Raw genomic sequence first — 16236 nt, 5'->3', positions numbered from 1 at the left:
TTTTGTAAATGTTCCAGTATTTGTTTTGTCGTCTTTTCTTTGTTACCAACATTCATGTACTGTTTAGTACACTGAAATCCTATTCAGGGGACATACCCCTGTTCAGGGAACACACCCCTCCTCTGTACTACTGGAGTAAACCCCTTCTTTAGGACACCCCTATTCAGGGGACACATCCCTATTCAAGGGACACACCCCTCCTCTTTACTACTGGAGTAAACCCCTTCTTTAGGACACCCCTATTCAGGGGACACATCCAGATTCAGGGGACACACCCCTCCTCTTTACTACTGGAGTAAATCCCTTTTTTAAGACACCCTTATTCAGGGGACACACCCCTCCTCTTTACTACTGGAGCAAACCCCTTCTTTAAGACAACCCTATTCAGGGGACACATCCCTATTCAGGGGACACACCCCTCCTCTTTACTACTGGAGTAAATCCCTTCTTTAGGACACCCCTATTCAGGGGATACTTTCTCATAAAACAAGGGGAAATTTAGTATGACACGCTAACATTACATCGCAACCAAATCGCTACTCAATTCACAGATAAAAGAGTTAACAGGTAGATTGTACTGGTACCAGTTTTCAACACTTTAACACTTTGTCTAATTCTTGTATGAATAGAATGTCCATGTTTATTGCATCGTTGGACTAAGTCTGTGACTTAAGTCTTCATCATCCTCTGAGAGATCTATACGGATGAAAAACAGTATCAATCAATTTAGTATAACAGTTATCATGATTATTGTGGAAATTGTAATTGTTTTTTTAAGATTATGAATAATGAATATAAATTCATAAAACACCACAATATTTTCCAATGTAATAAATTCAGTAGATAGCATCATAAATATTGTTGAAATCATAATCATTATTTGAATAAGTTTGCAGTATAATTCCTGGAACGCCACAAAATCATTTCCAATTTCTTGTAATAAATTCAGTAGATAGCATTCTTATCATAATTACTGTTTTAAGATTTATGAATAAAAATTCATGAAAAACCACAAAATCATTTTCAAATTTCAAGTAATAAATTCAGCATTGTTATAAGTATTGTTTAATAATCATCATTATTTGAGCTTTAGAAACAACTACAAAAACACTACTCACTCTTATTATTTTATTGCTATAATAATAATCTACATTATTATATTCTGTGTATTATAAATCCTAAATTTTAGAGTAATATCATCCTCAATATCACCAACTTCTATGTCAATATTATCTTAATCATATTATAATCATATATGATCTTCATTTTTTATGTTTATCTCCCAACTTTACTGAATAATTTACCTTCACTTTGTTCACATTGGTGACTTGATGATGCTGTCTCATTTCTTCTCACTATTGCCTATAAATAATCAGTTAATGTAAAATTTTAATGAATAAAATGAAACCAAATATTTTTTAATCAAATTACAATTACGTAAACTGTTAAAAAAAATGAATGATTCAATAACAATACAAAAAACTTAATATAATATAAAGTAGAAATGCATACCAAGTAGTGTGTTACTTGCTATTGTGCCGAGACGATCTGCAAACCGATTTATTTTGTCTGGATCATCTGCTAATAATTGCTGAATCTCCAGATAGAGAACTGCATCCCAAACATTGGAGAAGCTATATCTTCTTAACTTGTAGAAAGATATAACATTACGTAATGCACGTGGGTCAACTTGTTTCAGGGCTTTAAACAGCCGCTTTCTGTAAGACGACAACTTGGTTTTATCAGTATTTCTAAACTGATCGTTGTCTCTCATATACTTTGATACAAGATCTTTGGCATATTTGATATCTGATAACTTTGTAATCTCCAACAGCAAATTAACATTGGTTGATAAGATTAAACCTTTAGCTTCAAGTACATTAAGTAAGTCATGTCCATTGAAATCTTGATTTGTAATTTCACCGACATCCAACTTATCAAATAGTAGGAACCTTAGCCAACGATATCTTTCGCCATCAAAGCAACCACTGAGGCCAGCTTTTAGGTCTTGGAAATTGTCGCAAGTTTTCGATCCTGCAATTGTCTTGTTGTCTGCAAATAAAATGACAGGACATTCATTTGACAGTGATCATTATTGTACCCACTCAAAAATCAAAATAAATTTTTACTTAATCATCAGTATAGAATATCAACAAAATGTAAAACAGTAAACAGTATTAAATTTGTTTTATTTTCTCTCTCCACTCTACTATTTCAAAATAAAAATATTTGTGGAATAATGTCAGGTTCGGGTCAAGTTCAAAACAAATATGAAGCTACTGTCAACGTTGGAATACTTAATATTGTAAATTCTGGAAAATTAGACAGTCACATGTGTGTCATTCTAGACTTGGCTATATGTGGAAAGTTTTGGTTTATTAAACAATTAAAATTAAGGACTTATCATCACAATATCACTATCTCTATCTACTAGTATCTTACCTTCACTTTGTTGGTGACTCCGTGATGTTCCTTCTCTTTCATCCTCATCACTACTGCCTAAAAATGATAAAAATGAGAAGTATATGTTTAAAGTATGTTAGTATTTGTTTATATACATGGCACTTTTACACTGGATGATTGAGATTTGATCATTAAGAAAGTAGTGCATTACTAATACACTATCAAACTTGTTTGACATAAAAAGTGTGATGTGCCCAAATATGAGTGATATACCCAAATATGGTAGTGATATGACATCATCATGTCCATATGTGGGCACATCACATTAGCGACACATAGGCCTAATATAACATACCTTGATTTGAACTTGTCCCCACATCATCTGTAACAAATAAAATACACAATAATGAAATAATGTTACTTTATATATATATTTTAATATATTGTATATTTCCTATTATATTATTAGCTGTTTTAGGTCTTCAACCCTGTACAAGCTTTTAGCTTTTTGTTGTTGATCCTTTTCATCTTTTATGCATTATATCTTTACATGTTTTATAATTTTTTTTTTTGATGAAAAATATGAATGAAATGAAATGAATTCAATGGATGCTATACAAATTCTATATTGCCAACACAACAGCACATTATCACATGTTCAAATGTTATAATAAAAGCAGCAATGTATTTTATAAACTATTGAAGTGTTTTAGATCATCATCACATTCTGTTATTTCCTTCATCATTTTAATTTTTATTATTCGATCAAAACCAACAGCGATGAAAACCACCATTAATATAAATTTGCTACTTAAAATTTTCTATACCAATTCATTTATGGAAAGAAATTACGTTGACCTTCATCCAGTCATTGGGAATGGTACCGGTTGAGAGGGATAAATTAAACAATTTTGAAAGCGGCTCAGCAATAAATGTAGCAGTTATCTTGAGCATAGTAGAAGTTATACCATCTTCACCTGGTGATTTACCAAATTTAAGCTTGTTTACGAGTCGCAATACCAAAACACTTTCATGAATATAAATTTGATATCTTGTTATAGTTATATTGTCTTTACTAGAGTAGGAAGCACTTGAGTCGGGGATGACGGGCCAAGTCACACATTGCAAGGGCATATCACATACTTAGGTTTGGGTTTAATTTTTTCCCTCAGTTTCTACTGTATGATCAGCGCTTTGAGAGGTTTCACAACATACAGAGCTTTATAAGTCCATGATATTATAATATAAATACTCTGCGTATTTGTTAGACTCTCACAATGACGTGCCATATACACATATCCATTTCTAGAACATGTATGCACTGAATAAATCATAGTACCCATCTTATGCTAAAATAACATTCATTGATATTAACAAAGACAAATAATTTATTATACAAATAAACGCACAAGTCTAAATTTGTGCGTTAGAGGAGATGCGGCAAACTTGAGGGTATTTACAATGGTGTATGTTGCACAACATTTTTAATACCAGAGAGTGCGTTGCATCTCCAGTAACGCACAAACTTAGAATTGTGCGTTATTTGTTTTACAACATGGGTCTGTGAATTATTATCACCACTCTGCTCGGCAACCAAATCACCGACAAGGCCTAGGGAGCAGCAATCACCACTTTGCTTGCCGACCAAATTACCGCCTAGCCTAGAAAATGGTACAATGCCTAGCACGATCGGTAATACTCTGCCATATGATTTACACGCAGTGGTGTTATGCTTTTTAGCTGGGAACTTTTTCCACTTCAGTGCATGATAGTGAAAAAATAAAGAGCGCCATGGGATTCATTTCAGCGCATCTGATTGGCTACTGTACATCCTTGAACCCATGTTATAATTATCATCCATAAAAGTAAAACATAGGTACAATTTAAATTTTTTTTTAAATAATCTATTTATCTGATATATAATATTTCAATCACCTTGGTCTGTTTTTCTTCTTTTTCTTCCCTTTCCAATTTCATCTGCAAATAAAATGAAAAATATTACACTAGTTGAACCTTCTGTAAGTGGACACCATTGGGTCCAGAAAAGTATCTGCTTATAAAAGTGTCTACTTATGACAGATTCAGCTGATAGTATCAATTAAGTGTTTGTTAAGGGAGAGGAGGAGCACTGCATACCATGTTTAACTATAATCACTTGAGACACAAAGATGAAATTGCCATGCGAGTAATCTACAACAAGCGACAGCTCATCTGAGCTTATCCAATCCTTCACTTGTCATTGGTCAAATTACTATTGTTGTGCCTACGTTCTTGTGTTGCATCCTAGAGATCCAAATAATCGACATTGAGGGCAGCACAGCATTAACAAAGGCAAATACTTTATTATAATTAAATATCATTGAGTCCATAAAAGTACAACATTTTGCAAAACTTATCTACTTATTTCAATCAATTACCTTGATCTGAATTTCTTCTCTTTTTTTCTGTTTCATCTGCAAATAAAATAAAAAATATTAGTTGAATCTCCTGTAAGTGGACACCATTGGGTCCAGCAAAGTATCTCATGGATGCACACCCAGATGCAATGCACAGCTCATCTGAGCTTATTCACTTGTCATTGGTCAAATTACTTGTTGTGCCTACATTCTTGTGTTGCATCCTAATGAGGTTCAAACTTAACAGCCAACATATTAAACTCTTGTCAAATAAAAAAAATAAATAGTTTTATAATATTGAACCTCCAACATTCACATTTTTAAATTTTAACTATCTTGACATCAACAAATAGATTGTTAATATTTTAATATTTTAACTAAGTAGAGATTATCAATAATGATTCTACTAGTACTACTACTGGTAAGAGGATTGAAGATATCAAAGCTAATAGCAGCATGTTGTAACAATGTATAGATTATCAATAATGATTATGATAGTACTACTACTGGTATTAGAGGAATGAAGATATTTAATAATTTGTATGTGTTTGTTTAATTAAATTACATAATAATCATTTTGTTCATTCAGTTTATTGTTATTGGTCAAATAAATAAATGAAAATAAACTTGTATATATATTACTCTTACCTACAAATAGCCGCTTGTAACGTGTAACATCCATCGTAACAGACTTGCCAGTTTTGGTGCATTTTAACTTTCTATACTGGAAATCTTCAAGATTTAGAATGTGCTTCTTTTCTGATGCATCACTACATACATCACAAAGTATGCATCTCTCAAATTGAATCCCTCTTCTACCACCATCTTTAGAAGGTGCAAATGACTTCTGGATCGTTAACAAAACCTAGAAATATAAATTGGCAAACTGCAATTAACACTATATGACAATTAAACACATACTTAATGTAGCAACTTTGAATCAGTAGCACAAATTCTTAAAATGTTGTGTTCACTAAAAATTTACAATACAATAAAAGGGAAAACTAAAACAACAACAAATAAAATAAATATCTAAAATACAAATCTAGTGAATTTTTGAAGACGTTTTTATAAATCATTTGTTATTAATTAATGTTATATATTAAAAAAGTCAATCACAACTAGTTTTTGACAACTGTACTTTAAGTTTCTTGTACTTTAAATTGATATTATATTAAAATCATTTTATAATTTAATTTTAAAGATGTTTTTATATCAATTGTTACTAATCAATGTTATATTATATATATATATAATGAAATCAATAAAGTTTTAACTTTATAAATGATAGATCTTAGCAATAGTGGGCTTAGGTGTTATTTATTATTGAAAACTAAACCAATCTAAAGAATTACAAAGTAAAATACAAATTAAGATGACACCCTATTTTAAATGTTTAAATTATTTTAAACTATATGTAATATTATAACAACCTCAATATCAACCAAAACATCTATAAAAAAAATATATAGTTCTCCAAACTGAAATGAACAAACCTCTTTGCATGCTTCAGAAGAGGGTTCATCATTACTTGTTTCATTACAAGCAGGAGTTCTTTTAATAGTCACCTAAAAAAAGAAGAAACATGATGTTTTGATATTTTAATTGAGTTTATGCTTAGAATAAATTATGACTTATTCAAATTCAAATTTTATGATACAGTACCTTTAACAAGAACTTTCTTTCATCTTCCTTAGTTATGAATTTGACAAGAGATAAAGTCACATCATGATCTTGGTCGAAGTCAAGTTCAGCATGATTATATGACAGTATTGGGTCAACTCCTTTCTTTTGAAATTTGTTGAGGAAATCAATAATCATATATGGAAACAATACATCTGGCAGATATCCCTTAAAGTCATAATAGATACTGATAGATTGTGAATCATCAGGCACTGGTTTTACTTCACTTGATGTCTTGAAAGCAAGACGTAGTGGCACAAAGAATGATCGCTTTCCAACAAATTCCTGAAATGGTTGATTTGTAAAATGGCATTCAGATTTCTTTTAGAAAATTAAATATCATATCCTGTACATGTTGGAAACATCTTTCAGTAGATAGATCAAACAAGATATGTCATAACCCTACAATTATTTTGAAATTTTATGTAAAATTTCACCAATTATGTATGTATCATAACAATTTTTTTTTTCTTTTTCATAATCTTGCATAAAAAACATGTTAGAAAAGATAACTGAATAAAACCTACTGTAGATGTACTTGCCACATCTTGGCTGCTGGTTGTCTTCCTCTCACAAATGAAACCTAATTGAATCATCAGTGCTACAAGGAACTCAAAATTCTTTCCGTCGTCAACTTTACGCTCTTTCCATAATTTTTGCAACAACTTTTCTTCCAGTATGCCCTTGTCAAGCTTATCAAACGCATCGATATACGTGGCCGGCTAAAAAACACCACCAATTAGCCATAATTAGTATTTTGTGTTTATTTAAAGTTATCAAACAATTAGAGTCTAAAGGGATGCACATGTATAAAGACTTGTAGATGCAATTACATCTAATATACAATATACCCCTCAATGTTAAATTAAGGAAACTGTCAGACATTGCTTTTGATACTACAGCACCTATAGGAATTCAAATGTACCTCAATTATTTCCTAAAAAAACACTGCATTAACATTTTCATGAGACTACTTACTGGAAATTCTGGTGGAATGACCGTTACAAAAGCAGTAACAATTTCAACCAGCTGCATCGGATCTAACACCGCTTTATCTTTCAATAATTTGTTGTCAGGCCTGTAAACAATTTCACCAAGATCGTACAAAAAGTTTAGAAGAAAGGATTGTTTTTTTTCATCTGTAATACCATTCTTACTTGCCAGAATTTTGAGCTAAAGAAAAAATTGTTTACTATTCAGATACAACTAAAATATCAAAAATATGAAACCAAAGGTAGGTATACATTTACAACATTAGTTTTGTCCTTTACAGCCCGAAATGTTTTGAAATTTACTTGATAACATGTACTGCATAACTTTGGATCTGAAGGATGGGGGAAACGTAACTGCAATTTTTCTCACAGAATGTAATTGTCAGTGTTGCAATGCAAATATTCCATAAAAAATACTAGGCCGATGTAATTGCTCTCATGATTTTTTTCAGATAGGAAACCATAACAGCATGGATAGGATTATTTATATTATATTACATTAACATTATTTTACCATTCAGATTTAGAGCAGTGAAGATGAAAATATGACAAAAATATTATCAATATTATTATATAGTACTGTAGTTATAATAGTGGGTAGAGTCTTTTGTTTATACCTTTTTAAATACTACTATTTCCAACATATTTCTATTCTGAAAACAAAACACTGAGGAATGATGCCAATTGAATTTACCTCTTCAACTGGACACAAAGAAAAATGTTTTTTTCTCCTTAGATCATGTAGATCACATCGAAAACGCATCCACTTTAAAGGAACTTCTTTCTCTAAAGCAGTCATAAGGTCATCAATAACTTGTTTGAGATTACTAAAGCTCTTATCTGTAGTTTCTTGGCTGTTTTCAACGGCAAAATATACGTTGTACACATGTTTTATAAACTCTTTCTGTTTAAGTGCATCTCGAATCTTTTTAAAGGCCTTCTTTGTCTGGTTGTAAACAATTTAAATAAATGAAAACATGAGGTAAAAACTGTCATTTCTTTTAAATAATATCTAAATACTTCAAGTCCTATTAGAGTACTGTATAGAATACATTCATATAAGAACTTTTGATATGAATGTATTCGATACAGTATTCTAGTAGCTAGTTTCTTTACATTAGCTTTTAGAACAGAATTGTATACTTGATTGATTGCTAATTTTAATAATGTAATTATAAACCTCATCATTTTGTTCTGTTTCAGTCTCACCAAGCTTACCCTTATGTGTACCCACAATAAGGATAGTTGGTTTGTGAACCTCCTCGTCTTCTTCCACAATACGACTATGAGAATAAACTGACAGGATGTAAGATAATATGAACTGGAGATTGGTCCAATGATGTTTACACTTTTGCTATAAAAAAGAAAGACTAGTTTAAAAAACATTTTATCTTTGTTCTAGTAAAATGAAATGAAGAAGTAAATGATTTCTAACCACAATTAAAATGGTTAGGTTTCAATTATGTAAATTTATGCAGCTCATTTGGAAGGTATGAAATAAAACTCTTTGTAATGCATAAAATATATAGCAAAATACTTACTCCATTGGAATCAATATAAACAGCAGGATCATTGAGGTCTACACTTAGGTCGAACACTACAATATAAAGTGCTTGTAATGTCATGAACATCTGCAAAAACACAATTTGTTTTTATTCAAATATTTGATTAATATGCTTTAAAGCTTAATAAATAAGTATCATTTTAATTGTCTTTTTATAAACTGTGTTTATACATTTACTATTGATAATCTTTATATTAAAGCATTTTTCTAGTACAAATTCATATAACACTATTAAAATAAGTTATGATTGAAAACAGTTACTGAAAATCCTTTTTTTGTTGACGTAGGCAAAATTTGTAATAACAATTTATATAAAGCAGTACCATGGAAAGAATTTTGCGATTACTGAATGAACAAATTAAACCTTGGTCATACCATTATGTTAGTATATACAGAGACATTTTCTTTTAACTGGCTGTGTACAAAGTATTTAAACAATTTCAATATAATATTAACTTCAAGGCAAATACATATATTATAACTTACGCGATGTATACCATGGTATATTAATTGACCTCCATGATCCCAGATGTTAAATGTTTCTTCCAAGGGGTCCTCCTTTTTTTCCTCAAGTTTCTTGATTACATCTTTATCTAACTGCTGATCTGTATCAAATGGAATAGCTTCAGTAGCTCTATCAGTATCTGTAGTGGAAACACAATTTGGTCACTCTCAACACATGTAAACAAGCATCACTTCTAAATCATTGTAAAAGTCATTAACATATTGTTATAGTTGTTCTGATTATCATCATTGTTTTAATTGTCATTATCATCATTGCAGTCTTCATTATCATTATCATTGTTACACCTAGTCATTATCATCATTGCAGTCTTCATAATCATTGTTACACCGAGTCGTCATCATTGTTGTCATCATTATAGTCAGAGTAGAGGTAGAAAAGTATGTCACCATAATTGTTACACTTGATAGGTTGCTTTACCTCCAACTCTGATCACATAAATTTAATAATTTTATAGAAAAATTAAAAGTTACTTTAAATTGGAAAATCTAATTAATAATCTGTTTCAAATAACTACAGCACAAACTTAATATGACAGAAATTGCAAACAGATAATTGCAAATTAGTGTTTTGACTACAAAAAATGTAATATTATACAGATATTGACTGCTTAGAGGTTAAATATAAGATTAGACATCCCTGAGGGAATGATATTATGTTCGAGGGAATATATAATTCCCAAGAACTTAATATCATTCCCGAGGGGATGTCTAATCTTATATTTTACCGATATAAAAGGCGATATCTGTTATATTACAATAAAGCCCCTTTCTCACAGAGTTGTGTGCCAGGAATATTGCGGGAATATACCATTACCATGCCGGTATGGTTTTCTGTGAGAACGGGTCGTCTTGGCATCATGCCGGCACCATGCCGGCATCGACATGACCTGCTTTAGACCTAGTAATATTCTAGGGATATTCCCCGCAATGCCAGACGGGCATTCTGTGAGAACGTATCGCCGTTATATTCCGGGGTTCCCCGTCGAGACTTTGACACCTTGTGCGGTCAAGTGTATCACTTTGGCGCCTATTCAATTCAATTAACAATAATAATGTCGAACTGGAGGGATAATGAGATAAGAGAGCTGCTTAAAATAAGGGGACAAGAAGAAATTTGTAGCATAATCTATAGGCCGCTAGGCTAGGCCATTCAATATTGGCACTCTTTGTTTGTTGGTGCCTGACCTTTCGTCGCCTTGTAGGATTGTAGGCCTACTACAGCCTTCTAAGGTGTTTTACAGATTGCCGATGACGGCAAATTAATTGCTATACCTGTATAATATATGCACAATATACTGTACATAGCATGTATTGCATAAATATGCTATAAAGGAAGATAATAATCTGTAACTTAACATTCGCCGCCATATCATCGCTAGACAAAAATAATAACAATAAAGGACGCCCTCAATAATTATTTTATCAGAGACTTTTTATTGGCCGAATATGCCCGACTCCTTTCTCACAGAAAGCCGGTATATACCGGTTATATTTCCGGCACGATAGTCCGATGAGAATGGGTATATGCCGGTAACGATACCGGCACGACGCCAGCACTGTACCGGTATATTGCAGGCACATCTGTGAGAAAGGGGCTTAAGTAGAATATCTGCTGGGTCGGGTAGCTAGGCTAGGCCTCCTTTTTGTATTGTATGTAAACAAGCTGCCCAGACACCTTACCTTTCGAAGAATAATATACAGATAATTACTAATTAATGATTCCTTGACAATAACATATTCACTAGCCTAGGTCGTTTAAATAATAACAGAAGAATTTCCATCAATAAGTCTACATTAATAATAATAATATTATCAGGTGGGCCGAATAAATAATAATTCGTCTTCTTTCGAGTCGAATCATCACCAGATGTTCAGTGCGTCGTGCGCGTACCCGATACTACTGTGAGTATTAACCAATCACAAACGGTGTTTCATCACCTCTAGAGAGGACTAAAAATAAATGAGGGCGCTATGTATGCATAGTTTAAATAGTTTAGTTGAGTAATTTCTTCAAGCAAGTTCCGTGTGGCGCAGAGCATGAAACGTTGTCTTGTGATGGAGTGACAATTTCATCGCGAGTTCAAGACCCAGTAGATGACTTTTGTTTATTTATCGGCAAACGCGAATGTTGCACACAAAAATTACACAGTCAATATCATCGTACTCGATAATTTATATGATTAATGACAGGGGACACGATAATTACGGGAAAATTACTCAGTCAATATCATCGTTCTCGATATACGATTTACTATCCTCGCAGCGGTAGTCATGTGATGCAGTTTCAACCAATCACGTTCGCGTATTTACATAGGCTATGTAATATATAATAATAATAATTAGAATTTAATGGAAAGTTACATACCATCATTGTTGCCATCGTTATTGTAGTCAACAACAATACCATCATCATCATCTGTAAGTGGTTTAATCTCAATCTGACACATAAAAAAAATAAATAAATGGATATAAAAAAGAAACAAATGTTTATTCAAAGTTAAATACAGTATTGTTTACAATTTAATATAAGAGAAAACTAATATTATTTACTCTCAAAAGCAAAATCAACTTTAATTTTTTAAGTAAATTGGATTATAAAATGATTGAAAAAGAATCATAATGCCTCATTGATTCATTTAGAAAGAAACCCTTACGCCCGTATTCTTAAACCAGACTTTAGTCGTAGTTCGAAGTTCGACTTGAAAAAGTCGTAGTTCGAGCTATTACTTCAAATTTGATTCAAAAACGAAGTAGTTTGCAGTTCGACTTAATGAAGTCGAGCTTTTTGTCGAGTTGCACACGTCTGGGTAACAAAGGCTAAACATTGGCCAATGACAAGAGAGTATTTGAGGAGCAGACGAAATTTTGCGCATTGATATCACTTTCCATTTTCTTACAAAACTTTTTACGCATCAGGACTATACATGAAAAATAATTTTAATCGTTAATTATTAGAACAAGATCAGTATTAATTTAACAGTGAAGTACTTTTGATTAACAACAAACAAAATCTTCAAAATATATTTAGGAACCATGGCGGTACGGTAACTTTCATATTTTCTAGGCCTCCAACAAAGTATGATCGCGACGAACCACGCACTTCCTAGCGTGACAAGAAAGCGCAAGGCCTCCTAAACATTCCATCGCGTGGTGAATTGCCGCATCTCCCATTGTCGCTATGGCGTGACGTAGTTCAAGTCGGACTTGCGCGAAGAAAATAATGTAATTTGTATACAGTTGTAAATAAAGATGATTTTCATTATTATAACTTATACCAATGTATATTTAATTAAGCTAATATAAATATAGATATTTCATTCTTCAATATCTGGCCAATATAACAACTCAATGACTGTTACGTTTTTTATAAACATCGTTTAAAAACCATTTAGTCGACCATTTAGCCTGCCCCCTCCAGGACTAAAAAAATCGATCAAAATCCGTCTCGATTTAGTCGAGGTTGGCCTGATTTAGTCGGTGATTTAGTTGAAGTTCGGTTTATGAATTAAAATGACGTCATTTTTTTAGTTTTAGCTCGAACTACGACTAAAGTCCGGTTTAAGAATACGGGCGTAAGTGTCTGGTTTGCAATAGTCCTGTAGGTGCTACTTTATTCATTTTATGTTTTCATTACACTATTATTGACATACGTCTTTGGTTTTCTTTTCTCTCAGTTTGTCAGTGACGATTTTTGTATACTGTTTTGAAGGATTACCTGTACAGAAAAAAGACATTTCAGCAGATACATTAATAGGTGACAATACTTTAACTGATTGATTATTTAAAGTAAAATTAAAATTACAGTACATCAACAAACAATAGCTTGTGTGTTAAGGGATCATAGAGTAACAATTGCTGTATGTATGTGAAAATATGACTGTTGACATCATACTACAGTTGTATGCATTTATTGAATTCCATTCTACATCTCAGTTTCATTGTGGGCCTGTTTGTGTCTATGATAATGAGATCAAAGATAAATATTGTTACATAACGTATGATGATGGGAAGAGTAATATGCTAATTTGTATTCATGTTTACCACTATCAGCTTTAGCCTCTTTCCATGTTGTGCTTACAGTCCTTATCACTGCTATGCCATCTGTAACTTTATGTTCTTCCTCAAATCTGAGATACATATAATAATAATATAATAATTTGAAACCAACAATGAATGTCATTCATTTTTAGTGCTGTAAAATTCAATTTTCTCTTTTTAATTATAGATACCAGTAGTTACTATTTCAATAGTCTTTATTTATAAAATACACATTTTAAATCAGTTATTTAGTCAACAATTAAAATGATCTTTCATTTAAAATTACAAAACAATGTTAAAATTTAATTCTATTATCTATTATTGTTATAATTAGGCAGTACCTACATGTATTTTGTAATGTCAATTTTACTGTCCAACTACTTACATCTTTCCAAGACATGCATTTATGAGGCATGTTTTACCAACTCCTTCTTGTCCAATCACCTTAAGCATTCCAAGATTGACTGGGACGGATCCATCTTTCAAGGCTTCATTGTATGCTTTCTGAAAATCTAATTCACGTGCAGCAATATCTGAAAATTGAATCAAGATTTTAATAGATTTTTTCAACATCTGGAGTAAATAAAGTTTAAAAAAAACTAGAATTTAATTCGTCACTATGACGAATTATAGGTTATATGCATTGATTTAAATAAAGATAATTGATTTTTAAAGATATATTGATTGATTGATTTTCTCAGAATCTTTAATTATTTATATATAGGATCTTGCTAACGGGAATACAATAGCTGGTATCACAATTCGATCAAAGATCCCTCTGCGTATAATGTCATAAACCACATTGTTACATAATAATAAAGACATTACTTACATTTTATAGATTTCATTATAAATTATGTGTATAATCTATACACTAAAAAATAAAATTGAACAAACAATATGGATAATAAAAAAAAATCTTATTTCCTTTCCCAATGTGAGACTCGATCTCGGTACCTTAAATGCCATAGACACGAGCACAGACCACCGAGCTATACACAACTGACTAAAAGTTGTAGAAAGATTCCTCCATGTATTTACTATGCAGTAACCACTTTGGCGCAGATAGATTATTACATACCGCAATGAATTATAATGTTTTACTATGATGACATCTTTAAAAATGTTAAAAAACGATGCACTGTCAAACTATATAGTTTTAACTTTAATATATGAACTTTTATTTTGAAAGAAGAAAGTTTCTTATTTCGGCCTAAGAAAATGTCATAATTTTTTGAATGTCGAAATAAATTTTTTTAAATTTAAAATGCAATTAATGATGACTTTATCAACTTTTGTTCTCTTAATTTCATAACAAATCATACATATTATACATACTGTACACTTCAAGAAAATGAAATAAAAAATACGTGTTCCCGAGCATTCTGACGATCTATATTATTTTTAAAATTTTGTTTAAAAGTGATTCATGCTTGTGAAGATATGATTACAAACGTGATTTCGTTAAATCGCGCGTACATCGCGTGATCGCATGATAATGCATATAACCTAAAAATCAACAATCAAGCAAAAATCAAGCAAGCATGCCACATACTAGCTTCATTCCATTATTACAGTATTTTAAATGGAAACAATCAAATGTTTGTTTTATTTATGATAAATAAAATCTCTCCATTTGTTATTTGTTATCAGTTGCACACTTTTTCGCCTTTTTACAGTACCGCTCAGAAATGATTTTTTAAATAACACTAGCGTCTAATTCTCTCTTTACTGAAATCCCATTTTAATCACAATTCTGTTAAATTATATATAGATACAATCATAAAACATACAGCAGGTCTTATTCTTAAACTTACCACTCTCTGGCTTAAGAAGTTTTGTTTTCTGTTTGTCACTTGTCTGTTTCTGAAATTGTGTTTGAAATTGCTCAACAGTAGTACTTGGTAAATCTAAAAAAATGCACAAAACAAAAATATTACATATTATATATTTTCATAAAAAACACTATATTAAAAGTCTTTTTTTTTGTTTCAATGGTATAAGGTTATATATAAAGGCTCTGTGTGATACAAAGCCTTACAAACACTTGTGGGTGACTGTGTACAAGCAATCATTCATTCTGAATATACTATAATAAATAATAATGTATATTTTTAACTACAATGTATACAGTTAACAACTACAGTTATTAATTTAAATTATGTCCTAAAAAAAATTGTGGAACTCAAACTCATTTAAACATATAGACGTTATGCAACATTTTTTGACAGCGACCCTGAATCTAAATCGTTGAAATTCTAGCAACATACAGTTGATTAGCATGGTTTCAATGGGTAAAGTGAAAATAAAGTAATCCTGAAATGAATAACTGGTGTGATTCAGAATTAGGCAGTAGGAAATGCGATTAAAAACATCTATCGTAAGTTTTCAATATGCTTTGAACTTTTTGAATGTTTTTATTTATATTCTGTTTTATGACCAGTAACCAATTTTGTTTTTATACCTGTTTGTCAAAACACAATAAAGATAACTCGAGCCCCACCATGGTTTAGGCTGATGTCAAACAATTTTGCTTACAATAAGGGCGCTTTTGTGGTCCTACTAAAGCACGCTCAGAAAACGTGCCCACTGTCCCCAGTCGTTAGTTCCCCATTATGTGTGTACGCTACACTTT

At 31.5% G+C, this 16236-nt stretch overlaps 2 protein-coding genes across 3 annotated transcripts; both read right to left on the bottom strand.

Moving 5' to 3' along the window:
- Window positions 1–344: 344 nt before the first annotated feature.
- LOC140046800 (uncharacterized) lies at window positions 345–7651 on the bottom strand. The gene is made up of 12 exons (XM_072091525.1): window positions 7461–7651; window positions 7010–7204; window positions 6465–6767; window positions 6296–6367; window positions 5448–5664; window positions 4821–4856; window positions 4339–4380; window positions 2759–2785; window positions 2443–2499; window positions 1513–2052; window positions 1305–1362; window positions 345–696 (listed from the first exon to the last, which is right to left on the bottom strand). Exons 1-11 carry the CDS (start codon window positions 7515–7517, stop codon window positions 1343–1345), a joined length of 1566 nt encoding a protein of 521 aa, XP_071947626.1. The 5' UTR covers window positions 7518–7651; the 3' UTR covers window positions 345–696; window positions 1305–1342.
- A 413-nt stretch (window positions 7652–8064) lies between these two features.
- LOC140046801 (uncharacterized) lies at window positions 8065–15816 on the bottom strand. Of its 2 annotated transcripts, XM_072091527.1 has the most exons (9): window positions 15419–15816; window positions 13987–14134; window positions 13605–13690; window positions 13214–13278; window positions 11929–12001; window positions 9525–9682; window positions 9016–9105; window positions 8655–8828; window positions 8065–8420 (listed from the first exon to the last, which is right to left on the bottom strand). In XM_072091527.1, the coding sequence occupies exons 2-9, from the start codon at window positions 14052–14054 to the stop codon at window positions 8106–8108; spliced, it is 1029 nt and encodes a 342-aa protein (XP_071947628.1). In that variant the 5' UTR covers window positions 14055–14134; window positions 15419–15816; the 3' UTR covers window positions 8065–8105. The 2 variants fall into 2 exon arrangements, with proteins under 2 accessions (XP_071947628.1, XP_071947627.1); XM_072091526.1 differs by lacking the exon at window positions 15419–15816 and having other exon boundaries at window positions 13987–14794.
- Between the last annotated feature and the right edge of the window lie 420 nt (window positions 15817–16236).

The sequence above is a fragment of the Antedon mediterranea genome, chromosome 4 (assembly GCF_964355755.1).
Source record: "Antedon mediterranea chromosome 4, ecAntMedi1.1, whole genome shotgun sequence".
Lineage (NCBI taxonomy): Eukaryota > Metazoa > Echinodermata > Crinoidea > Comatulida > Antedonidae > Antedon > Antedon mediterranea.
The sequence above is the reverse complement of the archived record's forward strand: the minus strand, read 5'-3'. Positions and strand labels throughout refer to the sequence as shown.

What these genes read in the sequence shown, in the direction of transcription:
- LOC140046800 (XM_072091525.1), bottom strand. Translation starts at nt 7,517, where the DNA reads ATGCAGCTGGTTGAAATTGTTACTGCTTTTGTAACGGTCATTCCACCA. An exon ending in TCATTCCACCAGAATTTCCA is followed by an intron (nt 7,205 to 7,460) that starts GTAAGTAGTCTC and finishes GGTGTTTTTTAG; the next exon opens with CCGGCCACGTATATCGATGC. An exon ending in AAGAAGAAAAACAGACCAAG is followed by an intron (nt 2,786 to 4,338) that starts GTGATTGAAATA and finishes TATTTGTTACAG; the next exon opens with ATGATGTGGGGACAAGTTCA.
- LOC140046801 (XM_072091526.1), bottom strand. Translation starts at nt 14,174, where the DNA reads ATGTTGAAAAAATCTATTAAAATCTTGATTCAATTTTCAGATATTGCT. An exon ending in TAACGATGGCAACAATGATG is followed by an intron (nt 9,683 to 11,928) that starts GTATGTAACTTT and finishes TTTCCACTACAG; the next exon opens with ATACTGATAGAGCTACTGAA. An exon ending in TTTATATTGATTCCAATGGA is followed by an intron (nt 8,829 to 9,015) that starts GTAAGTATTTTG and finishes TCTTTTTTATAG; the next exon opens with CAAAAGTGTAAACATCATTG.